Source organism: Streptopelia decaocto, assembly GCF_964273445.1.
Source record: "Streptopelia decaocto genome assembly, chromosome: 3".
NCBI classification, from domain to species: domain Eukaryota; kingdom Metazoa; phylum Chordata; class Aves; order Columbiformes; family Columbidae; genus Streptopelia; species Streptopelia decaocto.
This window is the reverse complement of record NC_138656.1, coordinates 59775356-59794321: the sequence shown is the minus strand read 5'-3', so window position 1 is coordinate 59794321 and position 18966 is coordinate 59775356. Positions and strand designations below refer to the sequence as shown.

Sequence of the window (18966 nt, the reverse complement as noted above, 5' to 3'; positions counted from 1 at the left end):
CTGTATGTTTGCATCCTTGTTAACACTTACTTTCAACAAAAACCACATTCCATGTTTAGAAAACAAACATTACTTCGAAATAGACATTGCTCATTAACTTCTCAATATTAATTCCTCAATATTCTGGGGGTTCTGGTCAACAGCAAGTTGATCATGGGCCAACAGTGTGCCCTGGCAGCCAAGAGGGCCACCTGTGTCCTGGGGTGCATCAAGCACAGCATTGCCAGCCAGGTGAGGGGGGTGATTGTCCTGTTCTGCACCTGGAGCACTGTGTGCAGTTCTGCGCACCACAGGATAAAAAAAAGATATTAAGCTACTGGAAAGTGTCCAGAAGAGGGTTACGAAGTTGGTGAAGGGTTTGGAGGGGAAGCTGTATGAGGAGCAGCTAAAGTCACTTGGTTTGTTCAGCCAGGAGAAGAGGAGACTAAGGGGAGACCTCATCATTGTCTACAGCTTCCTCACCAGGGGAGGAGAAAGGGCAGGTGCCAAACTCTGCTCTTTAGTGACCAATGACAGAACCTGAGCGAATGGCAGGAAGATGTGCCAGGGGAGGTTCAGACTGGACATTAGGAAAAGGTTCTTCATCCAGACAGTGGTGGAGCACTGGAACAGGCTCCCCAGGGAGGTGTCACAGCCCCAAGCCTGACCACTGTTCAAGGAGAGACTGGGCAAGACCTTTCAGACACATGGTGTGAACTGTGGGGTTGTCATATGCAGGGACAGTAGTTGGACTTGATGATCTTTAAATGTCCCTTCCAAGTCAGGACATTCTATGACTAATTTACCTTCCTGGAAGGAAAATTTTCTGGGACAGCAAAAGGACAACAGATTTAGAAGCTTGTAGCATAATAACTAAAGCCAGTATTTTCACTACACTGCAAATCTCAGTAATCACAAAAGCACTTAGTTAACTATGAATCAACTGGATGACACTTGTGCTGGATGGACTCAGTACTCAAAATTTGATTGTAATCTCAACTTGGAATCTCGTGTAAAGAAAGTTTCCTATCTACTGAAGACACACAATGAACCAAAGAGCAAAAGAAACAAGAACAGCAGTGGAGAGAAAACACCAAGATAAAAGAATGAAAAACATGACAATCATTGAATAAAACACACAGAGAATGCAGAGCTGAAACGCAGATGTCCTAAAAAATAAGCTTTAACTAATTTTCATTGTTCTACTTTGAAGAGAGAAAGAGTAAACAGATTAGTTTGGGATGGTTCTAACAGGTCCTCTAGAAGACCTCTTGGAGATGGACTGTGGACAGAACCCAGCTGGCCAGGTTTGCTGAACCCCAGTTTTCCAAGGAGGGTAACCAAGCTCAAAATCATTGAGTATTCAAGCCTGCTATATTTTAGCTGCTTAGTAGCTGCTACAACACTTGAATCATCCTAGGAGCACAGACTTCATAGGCAGAACTGGAACCACTGCAACCAAGGCAACAGACAACTAAAGCTAAAAACAGTTAGGGTAAAAATAAATGTTCTGTCAATTGTACTTGTTGTATTTAGTAGGTTTGGAACCAGTTACAGAAAATTATTCCTCGAAGTCCAGAAACCATCACAAGTATTTCTAGTACTGTCATGCATCAAGGAAATGTATTCCACTATAAGAGATCCAATAGTTGCTATTTTTACAGCAACATATTCTATATTTTGGAATTAATTCTGCATCTTCACTTTCACTCCTTCAAATTTCCCCCTCCTCCCCCTTTGTTTTAATAGAAAAGTTCCTTCCAGTCAGGGTATTTTTCATTAAAATAAAACCAAGCATACAAAACCCTGGAAAAAGCTACATACACAGATTTTAACCTTTGTCTTCTTCAACAGGCATTTGATGAGAAATCCCACAATATATCAAGTCCCAGTTTCTATCAGATGTTAAGAGTCGAAAGTTCCTTTTCCAACTTTCCTATTCTGTAGCATTCTGAACACTCATCAGGAAAGCTAGAAAAACTGTTTATAAACACAGGGTGGCTTGTAAGCAGAAAGGAACTTGAATATTAGCAAAATGTTGACTGAAACCCTGCACTTTTCCAGAAAGCTACAAAAAACCCCAGGAAAGCAGTATACACAGTCTGTATGAGCCTACAATAAACATAACTGTAAAAGTATACACAATGATTCCTTTACTTTTGGATAGCTTTCTCAAACACTTCAGTCATACCAGATTGTTTTTAACATAGTTTCCTTAATTATTCTGTTTAATCTATATCCTTTAGACACAAAAAACTCCTAAGCTTTCTTTTAATTACTAGAGTATATAAGTTATATCATAACATGTATTCTATTGACATAAAATCTACTAGGGAAGTCACCTTAATGCAAAGCTGTGCTCCAAAGATATTTTTTAATTGTGAGTTGTGTACTATACTGCAAAAGGCTGCGGTGGCTAAAAAACTCAGTACTTCACCTTCCCAAGTCTATTTTCATCTTACAAAGCAATACTGACATGGGGCCACTCATGTCACTCAAAAAGCTACAGTAGAGCCTCATATCAAAACTCTTCCCGCTGGTCTCAATCATCTTCCCAGGGTAAGCTTTTTTCCTATTTCACTGCCCACACTACAACTGACCTTTGAAAGTAGGATAACAGGTGTTTTGGCTGATAAGACTTCAAAGATCTTTTACAGGTCAAGTTTTTCACTAGAAAAATCTTAAACCACTAATCCTCACATCTGCATTAAGAAGGGAGAAAATTGTCAAGCCAAGTGTGAAGGAATTTGACTTTAGAAAAATATGACCTTTCACTTGTTGCAATCAAGACTTCCCAAACTCAGCAACTACAAAAGCCTGCAAACATTGCATTCTTCTTTTCCTTCCAATTCACATTAGTTCTATTAGTACTTTATTCAGAGGATATGGCACACAAGTTCTAACGTCAGTAATCTATAGAACGAACTTGCACCTACACAACAGTCGGTAGTAGTTGTTCATATACCCCATGATGACCACAACAGTTATTCAACACGTATTGGTAAGGTGTTTCACCTTGTATTTATTACATAGTAGGAATACCCTCCTTCATAGTCTCTCCACAATTTTTTTTAAGTAAGCAGCATGTATAAAAAGACATGCCACACTAATTTACAAGGTTACTCTACAAGAATCTGTGAGCCAAGTAAAATAATTCTGCTTAGCAACTGAATTGCAACTCCTGCCCCCGCCCCGATCCTGTGACTTACCTGTATTTAAGCTTTCCACTCTTAGAGGGAGACCAGATTGGGCCACAGCGACAAGTTTCAAAGCAATGTAAAATTGACTTCTTCCAAAATAGCCAAGTCTTGTTGCACCACAGAGCTCCATAATCTGAAACAGAACACAGTTACTTACACAAAGAAACTTAAAACATGAGCAGATCTACCAAGGTGATTTTATACATTTAAGAGCAGCATGCCTTGCACTAAATGCTCACATCTTCCTCTATACAATATTTCAGTAACAACTTCACATGCAATCTTTAAATATTATGTGAAATGAGTCAGAGTATGTGATTCCTCACAGTCAGCAAAAGTATCAAGTCTAAAACTTGCATTTTTTCCCAATTACCAACCTTGTCTTTCACCTACACTTCTACAGAATTGATATGAGACACAGTAAGAGAGTAAACGGGATCATGCTCTTTTGAAAAAACAAAACAACAAAAAAACCCAAACATCCCCCAAAAAAACACCAAAAAAGCACATAATAAACATCCTATGTCATGATTAACTATTCCATTAGCAACTATATTGTCTGTCTGCAGCAACTGCAACAAAGGAACAGCATTCAACATTTTTAACATTATATTATCAAATGTAACCCAGAAACACAAAATTAAGACTTCCAAATGATTCTCAGACAAAATTGAATAGTGTGTTACTAATCAAGTTAGTTAAATGGTCTGCTCCCAAATATCTCCCTGAAGAGTTTCAATGAGAGATCAGAATTTATAAAAAGTGAAAAAGCTATACAACTACAAATTATACCTTCCAGCCTTTTCTGATATAGGCTTGCTACAGCTCAACATTTAGCTTATGAAAAATCCTATAAAGCATTCATTCAGGACACAAAGAAGTATCCACACAAGCATGGATTTCAGCATTGAAGAGTACAGAACTTCAGGTTCTCCAAACACCACCACAAACGCTATTTAGTTTAAGAAGTACAAAGAAGTCGTGTTATCTTATTCCCTTTCTTTCCCTGGTGTTCTATAAAACAGAAAGGTGCTTTTGCCCTTTGTTATGAATTTTGAGAAATTCTGGTCCCTCCAGACAGCAGTATTCAAAGATACTGACTGTACACTCCTCCACATTGAAAGCCTGCAAACTTGCTGTGGGGGCATTCCTGCTTGTGCCAGGTCACTAATAAGATACTAAGCACGACACAACACAAATCAGACTCTCCAAGTTCAATGATCCAGACTGTCTTTTCATGTACCTAGCAGTCTCATCCAGACTGCAACGTTCCTAATGAGACACAAGGATACTCTTGGACACCATGGTGAAAGCTTTATTGAAGTCAGATTACATCACTGCTTTTCTTTCTTCAACCACAGTTCTAGTCTTGCACATCACAGCAGACAATCCGGTTGACAAGTACCCTTGGTAATTCCATGCTTCTAATTCTAATTACTATTTTCACCTTCATAGGCCTAGAAATGGCTTCCAAGCAGACCTGCTTCACAATTTCTCAGAGACCAAGTTGCAGCTGACCAGTTTGCAGTTCCTCAAATTAACCTTCGTGCCCTTCCTGAAGATGGCTGCAACATCTTTCTCTAGTCAGAGGCCCAGCCCTGATCCCCACAACTATTCAATGAGAAAGGTGGCTTGCAATGATGTGACCTAACTCTCTCAGCACCCACAGAAGTATCCCATCTAATCCCATGAACTTCATATTTCTCAAAAGATCCATCAATCTTCTTGTGTTACTACTAGTTTCTCTCCTCCTTCAATCCCATGTCCAGCTACAAAAGCCCATGAGACCTTATCTTTGAAGATCAATGCAGTAAAGGCACTGAGAATCTTAGCCTCATCTACATCTATGGCTGCCAATTTCTCTCCTCACAGCTCAGCCATAAGGTCCCTGTTTGGCAAATCTGGTCTCCTGACACATTTGCTAATTTTCCTAACTAGTGGAATGGACCGTTACTGGGCTTAGAGAAAGCTGTCCTAAAAGATTTCCCAGCTTTCAGAGATCACAGTTCTGAAAGGCAGAGGAGCCCCACTTTTAGGCAAACCAACTGAAAAAGTCAACTACATTTTCACATATCAGCAACTGAACCATGTGACCCACAAGGAATTAGTCTGTATGCTTCAACACTGCTGAAACAGGAAACAGCCTTTGGTAACTCCATACAATCAGGCAAATGGATGGGCTTATTACCTATAGCTAAGCTAGATATTGCTTATCAAAAAGCTGCACCAGGATTCTAGGACCTCCTGAAAATAAGCTGTTGTAAAACCTGTCACATGAAGGTGTGGGAAGTTGAAAAACACTTTGCCCCAAAGAAGTCCCAAGAGGATCAGCAGGTCTAGGGCTGTGCATGCAGCTCAAATCCTGCTAGAGAAAAGCTAGTTGCATTAAGTCACTTGGCTATGTCTACTTTACACTTCCCACATTGTCCTACAGCACCTGTGTTATTTGCATTTTCCAATTATAATATTCCTGCAGCATGATGTCTGGACAGAAGTCAGAGTACATTCTAAAGTTCATTAACTAAGATAAAATAATTCAATACAGTTGAATACAATACATTAGTTTCAGTAAGTTGTTTGGACTACAGAAAGTGCTACAAGGAAAGAAATGAGTCTAAATCGACAAGTGATAATTCAATCAAGAAAAACTTTGAGGCATCCACATCTAAACCAAATTGCCTATACCGAAGCTAATGCCAAAAATAATTACGCTACGTTTAAATAACTAGCAGAACTAAAGCAGTGGAGATTCAAGAGACAGCTAGCAATTCAAACCAGGGCAACAGCAAGAGTAATTCCTTTTTTTAAAGCACTGCATTCTGGAAGAATGATGAACATCCATGTACTTGACTACACCTAACACAGAAAGAGCTTGTGGATCCAGCAGCCTAGAACTGACAGATGAATAACTGAGCAGACTCTGGAAAACCTTCTTAGAGAAGTAACACAGACTTTTGGAGCCTATAGAACCATTAAGCAGCAATGGCTTCAGGCAATCTCAAAGCCAGTCCTGGACTAGAGATTATCTTGTTTGGAGCTAGTCAGGACTGCCAGGTTGAAAAAATTTCCAGTTAAAAACTGCATTAATAATTAAGCTACCATAGCAGATAAGTATTAGAAAGGAAATACAAGCATGAATTCAAAGTGAATAGATATAAAAAGGAAAAGGAAAATGCTAAGGATAAAAAAAAAAAAAAAAAAGAATGCCCTTATGCTGCTGAAAAAGTTGCTGTCAAATCCACCCACAGATAGTTAAAGGAGTCCTTTATTTCAAAGACTGAATAACTGAATATAACACAATCAGAAATATGACTGAAGGTTGAGTAAAATTGTTAAATACAAGCATTTAGTGGAGACTGTTCTGCTGACTGGCAGCACTCTTGAACATAATCAAAACAGCCTCCTATAATCTCCTTGAATGAGGATTTACACATTCAACAGGTAATAAACTATAATGACGAAGGGGGCAGAATAATAATTAAAAAAAAAAATCAAGGGATTAGTTCTCTGAGATTTATGTTTAGAGATTTCATCTTCTTAGGAAGAGAGAGGACAAGGAATTTCCTTAAATTCATCAAGGAATGCAGAGCCATCTCCGTGACTGTTTTAATCTCCTTAGATATGAAGATACTGAGGTCACACTACTGCAATTAACCAGATTAAGGCCAACAACTCTGTGAAGCTCCAGAATTGCTGGGAACTGTTGATACAAAGTAACTCCCAAAACAAAACAAAAAAACCCAACACCACCACCCAAACCAAAAAACCCCACAACTCTCTCCCACACCCAACCAAAACAGCACCACAAAACTCAGTGCAGTAGCTGTAAATGATGAAATTGCATGCTTAGTCATCTACACTGCAAAGAAGTAACAGCAGCATCAACAATATCAGGAGCTGGCAGAGATGAGACATACATAGGAAGCAATATGTGGACAAAGGGCACCATTTCTAACACCTTCTAGAACTCTTGCAGGTTACAAATAAGAGGTCCTTGAACTTGGAAAAGCTTACAAACCAAAAAAACTAAGACTTGAGAACCTTTAAAAATTCCAGATGAGTTGAAACAAATTATATCTCTGTCAAATGAGGTGAAACGCACATTGCTGAACTCAGAAAACCTCTCTGAGAGAGTCTTCAAGAATATCCCAGTCCCCCTGCCCCCAGGTTCTTCTACAAGGCAAATCAAACCCATTATCTCTAAACATTATTAATGCAAAAGTACAACAGCATTTAAGCAGGGATGACCTCAATGGTAAAACAGTCAATGAAGCAACATGCATGTTACCTACCTAGTAAAGATAAAAATATTTAATCTGCTCGGAGAGCTACTAAAGTACCTACTCTTCCATACCAGAGGGTGGTAAGAGGCAAGACCTGAAGGCAGCTTTTGAAGGCTGAAATTATAACACACACTGGGTATGCTGACAGGCAGGGGTGAGTGAACAAATTCAGAAGAGGACCTTTCGTATCACCTCATTTGAACTAGGACATTAATACAAGTTTATCCACTTAAAAAAAAAATCCCATACTGATACAAAGAAAAAAGAACTGTGATTCAGAATATACATTTTGGCCCTGATTTTATTAATGCATTCTTAATTTGAGGTGTTCTAGCAGTCCTACTGTGACTTGGCAGGAATTTTCATGTTTATATTGTTGGTGTAAGACTTCTAAAAACACTAATAAACACAAAGAAATCCTATGTAGAACCACAGAATAGTTGAGCTTGGAAAGGTCCTCTGGAGATGATCCACTCCCTCTGCTCGAAGCAGGCTCGGCTACAGCAGGTTGTTAGAACTGTGCCCAGTTGGATTTTGAGTGCATCCAAGGATGCAGACTCTACAAGCTCTCTGAGCAACCTCTTTCAGTGTCTTATCACTCTCACAGTAAGAAAGTTCAATGTTTAAATGAAACAGTCACCAGGAATAATATCATATAAACCATGACCAGAGGTGCAAAACCAAGTTTTCGCCTTAATTTTACAATATTTGATACAAATTGCATTGAGTTTTTGGTTATTTAATAAAAATGCAGCTATGATTACAGACTGACTTTGATTCACAGTTTAAAATGAAAAACATTATCATGTCAACAATGTTATTTCTGTATCCCATATGCAGCAATTCACTGATGAGAATTCTAAAGCTCTTTGCAAACTTACACAAAATAGAACATTTATTGGAATACAGGCTCAAATTGGATACTAGAATATGCCATCTTACAAAAATGCTCTTCTGAAGTCATGTAATCCACTCACCTCAGCTGCAACAAAAACTAACCATACCTCTACAGCATAATGTAATCTGGGAATGTGTAAGGGAAGTTGAAAAAATATTTCCTAATCATTGCTATTATAGCAGAAAAAATAACTCTGACCATCACTACATACCAAAGACCTATCAAAACCTCTTTTGTGCTTTTTTTCTAGATTGAATACATTCCTTTCCTCACAACTCATTACCTTCTAATCTTGTTATACTGCAACCACTGTCCAATACATCAACTCCTGTCACTTGCTTTATCTCAATCTGTCTCACTAACTGCAGACCACAGCCTGGCACAGTTTTCTAACTACAGTCTCTCACCTATCATTAAGCAATACTGCTTAGTTATTCATCAAGAATTTTCAACTTTTCTTCAGAAAAACCCCACTTGACAGGTAGCCTCTCAAATGCAACAGTTGTTGACAGCACTTTGTAGGATGAACAAGATAGAAAACTGACAAATACCCTTCTTTTGATGAGTTATTTTTAATCAAGTCAAGTCTCTGACTTAGTTCTCCACAAACCTTAGCACATGGTGGCACACAAGAAAAAAAAAAAAATGGAGACAGGACAAAAACCAAAGCCACTAAAATACATAGTTCAAGTATTGCTCTGAATACTATGTTTCACCACTATTAGCAGTATATGATAAACATTTAAATAGTCTCAAACCTATCCGAAGATCATTTGCAAAATGTACTTATGAAGGATATAAAGAACTGCTATATTTAATTCATTAAGTGTAAAGCAGGCAATGTTCATGCTGAACAGCAAGTATAATATTACCTCTCATACATCTACCTTACTAGGCACTTAAGAAGCATAGTCGTAAATATAATTAATTAGTTGATACCAACAATTCCCAGGCACAGGGTATACTTGGGACATTGTTGTATTTTGTTGCATAACAATTAGTAAGGTTTTCCTTTTAAGTCTTACTAACTGTTCTATGAAGATATATCGCAGTCAATGCCACAAGTGTGGCTACAGAACACAAGCCTTTATAGAAACAAAACCAATAGTACTGGAGGACTTCCAAGGTGACACACGTTCTCTGGCAATGAACTATTTAGAGTCTCCTGCTCTCTGAGCCTCTTCTTATACTCCTCCATCCTTGATTTTCACACTGAACATATCCACAGTGGAAGCAGACTGCTAAAACACCAACAGGAAGGAAAAATAGTCATCAGCTCTTGACAATTCTCTACAGATACTTAGTTTAGAACTTTCCCATTCCACAGGTCATTTCATGTTCAAACATACATATGTTTCAATCGTAAGAAATTTCAGAATGAACCATGTCAGAAATAAGTTAATTAGCTGGTTAAAAAAAGACTCAATATTTTAAGCCCCAGAGGAATGCTTCTGTCCCTCTACTTTGGGGTTGGTTTTACAATTATGTCCACTCCCTGAGTAAGAACTGGCAGATTTCAAGTCATGCTTTCACTCTGTTAATAGAAAAGCAGGAGACAAAATGCACCAAAAATTTAAATTTCTGATTTATGACAGATACACATAATAAATATGTATCTAAACAAGTGAATATGTCATACACCACATACATACAAAGCCACAGAATTTTTACCTACTGTAGTTAAAGCAGTTACATTTTAGGTGATTCCTAACTTCAACCCACTCCAAAAGTGGTCTACAGCATCTCATACTGTTCCTGGTAGCACATATGCTCACAATGGATTAGCCTTACTTATCAAAGACACTTCCTAATGCAGTAGCTTTGATTTTTCCATTTGCAATCAAAGTTTGTGGTCTTGCTAGCAGTTCCTGCAAAAGCTGTCACAAGCCATACACACAAATCTCACCTGCAAAGCTTCTTCCGCAGAGCTCCACAGCTCTCTAGAGGTCAGTGGTTTCCTTCTTGATTTGGTAGCACATGGTAACTACAATCAATCAATCCATAAAGAAGAGGCAGATACACCCTATATGCAACTATTAGGTTGGTACAAAAGTAATAGTGTTTTTTGCATTGTTGACATTATCCTTTGATATTGGAATACATTCTTAAATAAATGTGATTATGTTATACATCGTTTTAATGTGCTTTTCTCACTTTGTCTTTTGCTACTGAATTATTACTTGTTGTTTATTTTATATGCATTTTAGACTGTGGAGATTATGTTAGACAAAAACCAAATTTGAATTATTTTCTTACTCAAATTCACAATGGTTCATAAAGCAGGAAAGACAACTTGCAACATCAACAATGCGTTTGGCCCAGGAACCGCTCATCAACATACAGAGCAGTGGTGGTTCCAGAAGTTTTGCGAAGGAGATGAGAGCCTTGAAGATGAGAAGTGTAGTGGCCGCCCACCCAAAGTTCACATCAAAGCTGATCCTCTTAAAACTACACGAGAAGTTGCCAAAGAACTCCACGTCGACCATTCTATGGTCATTCAGCATTTGAAGCAAACTGGAAAGGTGAAAAGGCTCGATAAGTCAGTGTGTCATGAGCTGACCGAAAACGCAAACTTGCACCAAAAAAGGTCATGGTCACTGTTGGGTGGTCTGCTGCCAGTCTGATCCACTACAGCTTTCTGAATCCCAGTGAGATCATGACACCTGAGAGGTATGCTCAGCAAATCAATGAGATGCACCAAAATCTGCAATGCCTGCAGCCAGCATCCATCAACAGAAAGGGCTCAAGTCTTCTCCACAACGATGCCTGACCGCACATCACACAACCAGTGCTTCAAAAAGTGAGCCAATTGGGCTATGAAGTTTTGCTGACCTGACCTCTCACCAACCAACTGCCACTTCTTCAAGCATCTTGACAACTTTTTGCAGGAAGAACGCTTCCACAACCAGCTGGATGTGGAAAATGCTTTCCAAGAGTTCGCTGAATCCTAAAGCAGGGATTTTTACACTACAGGAATACACAAACTTATTTCTCACTGGCAAAAATTTGCAGATTGTCATGGTTCCTATTTTGATTAATAAAGATGTGTTTGAGCCTAGTTATAAGGATTTAAAATTCACAGTCCAAAACTGCAATTACTTTTGCAACAACCTAATACAAAAATGTTCAAGATACTGATTCTAGAGGGACCATTTCTCCAAATACCTAGAGCCACAGCCTGTCCTACTTGACTATAAATCATCAACAACTTATTGCCAAATACCCTCAAAAAGAGGACAGAATAAATAACCATATTCCTTTATGACATGGTCAATAGCCCCAACAAAGGAAAATCCAGACAGACAGATGAACACTTACTTAGAAAGCAACTACTGTCCTCCTAAGTAAAAAGTCACAGCTGGAAGACCTCAAGGCAGAGTTGCTCTTTGCTTGCATTAAGATTCTCTCTACCGCTGCTCTTCTGGCAGAGTAGGTGCTCATGACAAAGGTATCTTAGGAGCAGTAATGGTAATAAAGCAGCAAGAAGAACTTGAAACTAAAAAAATTTGAAGCAACAAAAAACAGCCTGGGGAGCTACAAGAACCATTTTTAATTCTTGATGCATAAAGAGAGGTTCTTTTAAAACGAGATACTTCACATACCTGTCTCCTCTTCCCATGCAGCTTTACCTTACTGCTTAACCTAAATAGCTCTTCCTTCCTTTGCTCTCAGCTGCACAGTTCCCCATTCCTGAGCACTAACTGCTGCTCGTCTATCTGATCACACAGTGTAATTACTCCACTCAGTAAGCCAGCAAAAAGTTGCTCTGTTAAGTTATCTGGTCTTTCATGAAACTGAGTCTGTTTACTGTACAACCAAGGAACACCTCAGCAGCTACAATATACACAGGATCAAGTGGTTGATAGCAATAGTTTGTTTATTTTACTCTAAATTTCTCCTAAGGCTGCAGCCTAAAGAAAGTAGTGTGCTTTGCATTTAAGAGGAGCAGAAAAGGTTGAAATGATGCAACTGAACAGAATGTCACATCAAGAGCACTTGCAACTCCAACTTCTTTGACTTACTCAAAGAAACCCTCCTTAGAAGGGAAAGATATGTTCACGTACCGGGCTGCTAAGAACTGCTCTCAGAACAAGGGTGTCTCCTTTCTCCTGGTGGTGCTGTGAAGAGTTCAAGCAATAGGAGACGAAGAAACAAGAATGTGCAATGCCTGTGCCAGTCTGTGACAATTTGAGACTCCAGGATGATTCTATAACACTCAAGCGATTGTATGTTCTGGAACAAATGGTAGCAGCCAAAGTATCCGTACAAGCACCAAGAAAGCATCTAGCTTCAGGAGGTAGAGATATTTACTGCAATAATTTAGTTACGATTTCAAAATATTACTCCAGTAATAAATAGTGCAAGGGATGTCACATGGATGTTCTAATTGTGGATGTTTCTGCCATGCAGCATTAAGTTGAATGTTCTTCCTGCAAAACTTCTACTTAAGTGCTAAATGCTGAAAAGGGCAGCATTTATATAGACATTTTGATACCTTTCAGACCTCCTTTATAATTGAAGCATTCGAGTGATTGATATTCCTTGGTAATAATTATTTTCTTTTTCGATTTTAATATTTTCTCTTCACATCACCTTTTATCAATATACCAGAACAAAAGTAAGACAGAAAAGACTCAAAGAACAAAGACAAGCTTCTGGCTTTTTGCTAATGTAAAATGAAGATTAAGGCATTCTCTGATCCCAGCATTAGTGGTCATGCTGTGGCCTGGCCAAATAAGACCGCTCAGATCTGGTGTTGCTACTCCTGAGCACTCCTATACAAGTCTACCTGAAGCCACTGTGCCCGTTACTTTACACTGCTTTCCCATCTCAATGTTTTCCTCTCAGCAATGTGAGCAGTGTTAATTAGTTACTTTGCACTACTCTCCTTTGCTCAACAAGGCCTTTACAAGTCTTAACAATGTGTCTATCAAAGTTTAAACAAACCTCAGTTAAAATTCTAAAAACTGCATGCTTACGGAGCTACATTTGAGACTCGGAACAGAGCTGCTAACATTAGGTTTTAAATGAGTTAAGAAATTTTAATTCAGAAAAAAATAACTCATACACACAACTGTAGTAAGAACAGACTTCTAGCTCAGTCCTGAACACCTTATTCTGGGATTACTAAAGCTGAAAGGCATATTTGGAACTGAGTCTACTAATTAGGTCTGTTACCATACTTCAGGAGCATTTTAGATGTCAGAAGTCAATCATTCCAGAAATTCAGGTCCGACTGTCATCTTTTCCAAGTCCTTTAACATATCACTATACACAGACAGGCATGCCTCAGTTATAAATGCCTTTTTTGTATAAGAAATGCAGGGGATAATATAACTCTTTAGACACCAACCCCAGTTGGAAAAATAATCAAGTCAAACATGATCAGCCAACTCTGTTTCAAAAGAATGACACTGACTTAATAATATCCCTATGGTCTAAACAAATGATAAAGGAAAAATAACAAGTAGGAAAGATATTCTTACAGTAATCATTACTGGAACTCCAGTGAAAAAAATCTGATAGTCAACATATTACTCCCACACTCACTTCTCACTTCAAACCCATTGAAGCAAAGAGCAGAACTTCAATTTGAAGTCTATAAATTCTATTTAAAAAAGACTCATCTAAACAGCAAATTCTTATGACCTAATAGGTGTGAAACTTGTCCATAAGGACTAATATTTTGAAAGCTAGCAAATATAATTGAGAAGTCACAGAGAGTACCAGTTAAGTCCTATAATTTCACAGCATCTGCAGTAATATTTATTGAAGATGAGACTATTATAAGGACAATGTTTGCAATTTTTCACAGACAGCAGATGAAGTGCTCACAACTTCTCATACAAAAGAATCATATTTACATGAAAAAGATCAAGTTTACAACACATAATTTTGTACACTTGACTTGATTCTAAGACAGCTGCATTTGCCAAAGGCCATGATATTTCTGAAGATTTTTGGAATTCCATCCAGTCATGTCAGGATGGATATTAACCATCCCTGCTGTCAACTGATGGCACATATAAAAAGAAAAAAATAAACTGTTTTCAAAGCTGAGCTCTAATACTTAAAATCAGCTGAGCACTGTGCTGGCATACAGAATTATGAAGGAATTATTTACTGTTTAATTATGAATGTCAGTCAATTACACTGAGAAATCAGTGGAAAACAAATATAAGTCTAATAGACCTAATCTACACTGCCGAAGTTTTGCCATCAACTGCCTGCCTTTGGTTTCAAAACGATGATTATTCTCTGACTAGAGGCTACTGAGATATGAGACTACTCAAACTAATTAACTGCAAAGAGAAAACAATTTGCAGCCCATTGTAGTCTCTGTGAAAGTAACATCATTATAGTAAACATTTTTACCAGAATACTGCAGAAAACTCAAAGCACAATTCAAAGGATACAAAGCAGACTAAGAGCCACTTCTGGCACTAGCAGAGAGTAGACTGGTTATATATCTCATCATTACAGAGAAACAGAACTAAACTACTGCTCAGCTGAGAGGAAAGAAAAATACTCTGCTACAATAACAATTGAGGGGAAAAAAATACGTAATTCACAAATTGTATATTCTTAACCATGGATCCAGGCACTATCTGTATTTACAACAGTTTTCTAACAAGTCTTATTTCCAAAAAAAGAACTAAGATATATATAATGTATGTACAAACATCCCTTAAATATAAAAATATTTTGTATAATTGTTATACATAAATTACATACGATTATAATCCTATAAGGCTACAGACTCATTAACTTTATGGTGCTCAGGCTAACAAAATATTAAGAATGAGTAAGAAAAATGTCATAGTTATAGACTTATACACTCAAAGAATGCCTTAATAAGGACATGTTGTGAATGTTGCCTTAGAAGACATCAAAACTAGCTTTATTTTAAAATGTCACGTAGAAAAGCTGAAAGCTTTAAAACAAAAAATATAAACCCAAAATGTATGGTCTGGATTCAATTAAGTGATTTCTTTTTAAAATTTGGGCTTGTTTGCAGATTAGGTAAAAGTAAGTGTTAGAAGAAATCTTTTTACACAAAAAGATCTCAAGATGTTATATATTTTTAAATTTATTCAAAATCACTGAAAGGAAGGCATGACATTTGCATTGCATAAGGAATTCTAACTTCTTACTCCACCAGTTCTGAAAAGATATTAATAATAAATTCAGCAAATTAACAAGAACATGGTTGAGTCTTCTGCACGTCTCTACCACACAGATAATCCCAAGCATTCACTGGCTCAGCTTCCATTTGCAGTTGGTATTTAGTAAATTTCACTGATTTGACAAACAGGTAGTTTTTGCAAAGGAAACCAAAACACTAACTGCAACAATAAAATCACTGGGAATAAATGTTTATTTTCTTAGATCCCTTTCTCTCTGTATCTGTTCTCCAACAAAGACACCAATATTTTAAATCAAGAACCTGCAATTTTGTTTTGACACTTTCTGCCTATGTGTTATAATTCCAATTATAATTGCATCACATGCCACATCTGGCATCTGAGGGTGAGGCTGCATCTGTAGTACCGCATCCAGTTCTGGGCTCCCCAGTTTAAGGACAAGGAATTACTGGAGGGAGTCCAGCAGAGGGCACAAAGATGATGAGGGGCCTAGAGCACCTTTCTTATGAGGAGAGACTGAGAGAGCTGGGTCTGTTCAGCCTGGAGAAGAGAAGGCTGAGAGGGGATCTCATCAATGTTTATAAATATCTCTAGGGTGGGTGTCAAGAGGATGAGACCAGACTCCTTTCAGTGGTGCCCAACAACAGGATGAGGGGCAATGGGCACAGAATGAAGCACAGGAGGTTCCACCTGAATATGAGGAAAAATTTCTTTACTTTTAGGGTGCCAGAGCACTGGAACAGGCTGCCCAGAGAGGCTGTGGAGTCTCCTTCTCTGGAGACATTCAAAACCCACCTGGACATATTTATGTGCGATCTGCTCTGGTGAACCTGCTTTAGCAGGTGGGTTGGACTAGATGGCCTCCAGAGGGCCCTTTCAACCCCAACCATCCTGTGGTTCTGTGAAACCACCATTCCATGTTTTCCCTTTGTCTGCCAAAAGCTATCACCCCAAGAACAAGAGAAGACAGCACATGCCTGCACCTTGCTGTTTTCTGCACACCACAGAAATTGTAGCTGATGAATAAGGCTTTACAATAAGAGTCTGGACTTCACAACGAAGCAGCTGCATCACAGGTCTGCACTTTCTTACAACTTTTGATGCAAAGGCAGCAAACTGACAGAGAGCTCGTGTAAAGAACAGAGACAGTATTTTTTTCCATCAGCAACACAAGAACAATAAAAACTAACCTGTCTGTAAAGACTCCTTAGAAATGAGAAGAAAAAAAAAAAAAAAAGCAAGCTTGAAGTTGGCAAACAATAACAAAAATAGGCTTTACACTGGGTTTTTAATGGGCTAATACAAGCATATTGTAATTGAAGAAACCAGGAATAATTGCATCAATCATTTCAAATACTTTCTAACACTAAATTAGAAGACATGTAACATTGCTGGACATCACCAACACTGAAGATGACAATTTATTCATTTTAGAAAAAGTACATACAAATACTCCTATATTTGTTGTTTTACAGTAATGTTGCACTTTAAAGCAAGATGCCTTGACTCATTAATTTCAGATGAGTATCATACACACAACCGATTTTGCTTCTTGTCTTGCGACGTTTCTATGATTCATACTCAAAGAAAAAAGTGCAAGTTCATAAACTTTCTGTTATTAAATCATATAAATAAGAATTCTGCAAATTGAGCAAATGAGACGGCTATTATATTAATTCCATGCACAAGTAATGAACTTCACAACACATTTTTTGGCCGACTGTAGCTTTTGCAAGCGACTTCACCACCAGTAGAGAGGCACCAAGAACTGATTTAAACTGCACACCTCCATTAGCATTTTAGGTCAGATGTGAAATGTGCTTTTGAAGTCAAATCCTGATCACCCTCACTGCTCCGGTTCATACTGTGCAACCATTCCACAACAGGCGAGTAGATTTCTTTTGTCTGAAGCTAACCTAGAAGATACACGCTAGGAGTGCACCTAATGAATCCCAGGCAACATTTGGTCTACAGGACCAAGTCAGAACTTGATCAAGGTTCTGAAATAAATATACAAAACTTCTGAAATACATATACATGGTGGATGGCAGCTCCTCAGCATTTGTGTCATATCATACTACTTGATAATACAAACATCGATGTACACAAGACTAAGCTGTGAGATCAGGCAGCTGAGTCAAGTGAAAAATAACTTGACAAAAAGCCCCAACTTTTGGCTGAACAAGCTCCCTGAACCTGCTCAGTGTCTGTTCAAATGAATGTCAGCATCAGCATTAAGGCAGTTACAGCTTCTAGTGGTTTAAGTTACCATGAAACCCATACTAGGTCACACCCGAAATACCCAATTGCTCTAGAAAGAGGAAAGTTCTCCTCCCCTCCATCAGCAAATAGTTTTCCCACCTCCTCCCTTGTGCCAGCACCGACATTCATTCAATCCCACTGTTAGCTGATACAGAGTTAAAATCAACAACAACGTCATTATTTTTCTGTCTGCACAGCCTCCTATGTCAGCATACAACAGCATCAGGCAGGCATTAGTGCCTCTGCAAGGAGAAGCAGCAGCTGGAGCACATGGTTGGGGGAAAGGGGAAGACTGAACCACCTTCTTCAGTGGCAACTCACCATTAGATTGGTTCAGCTGCAATGTGAAACCACACCCTGAGAAAAATGTAAAGACTCCAGTAACCGTCATGAAGTAGCTGGACTTGTTACACCAACACACTTTTATTCATTGTTTTATGCAAATCTTCTACCTTAATCTGAATTTCAAGGACATGCACAAAAAGTCAGAACTATGGGATACTAAAGGCTGGTGTTCTCATATGTGCAGTTAGGGTTCTAACACCTTTGGTGTGGTATTCTTGTTCTGCTAATAAGGCTGTCCTTCTGTAGATGTGTAGTATGTGGACATAGAGCTTTTCCAGTGCTTTGTTGCTTTTTTATTCACATTTAATAGGCAGCTGACAGGGTCATTTAGAGGCAGAAATAATAATTATTAGGAACAATTAGCCACATGTATTAACTCTTCCTGCTGCAAGACAGGTATGTCACATAAACCTAACTCTTTGCAGGAAAGGTTGCATATATATCCAGCCTTTAAACAACAGATTTTCAAGTAAAACAAGTTATGGGTCTGAAAATGCAACTGTCGCACATTTTCATTTCCAACATAACCAACTCCATATTATTCAAGGTGTCTACAGACCTGTACTACTAAAGAGGAAAAACTCTGAGGTAGTTCCTCAGGACTACTTGGGCCACGTGAGTTTGAAGAGTGGTTATTTTCTACTATGTTTTGCACACCTAGGAAGGTACTTAGCATTCATGTGATTAGCACTACAATTGCATTCCAGGATTATACAAGATTGGGGTAACTAAATCAAATTCCTTTCCCAACAAGCACCAGGTGCTTCAAATGAGCAGGTAAGAACACAGCACCACATGGTCAAAAGAAAATTCCCTCTCCTTCACAGGGCTTCCTTATTTCTTAAGCTATATCA

At 38.3% G+C, this 18966-nt stretch overlaps 1 protein-coding gene across 8 annotated transcripts in view; it reads right to left on the bottom strand.

Annotated features, from left to right (window-relative positions):
- REPS1 (RALBP1 associated Eps domain containing 1) overlaps window positions 1-18966 on the bottom strand; it is a 68270-nt gene that overhangs the window by 46970 nt on the left and 2334 nt on the right. For all 8 annotated transcript variants that reach the window (XM_082047768.1, XM_082047774.1, XM_082047771.1 and 5 more), the window contains exon 2: window positions 3189-3312. In XM_082047768.1, the coding sequence (XP_081903894.1) occupies window positions 3189-3312 (124 nt within the window). The remainder of the gene's footprint in view (window positions 1-3188; window positions 3313-18966) is intronic.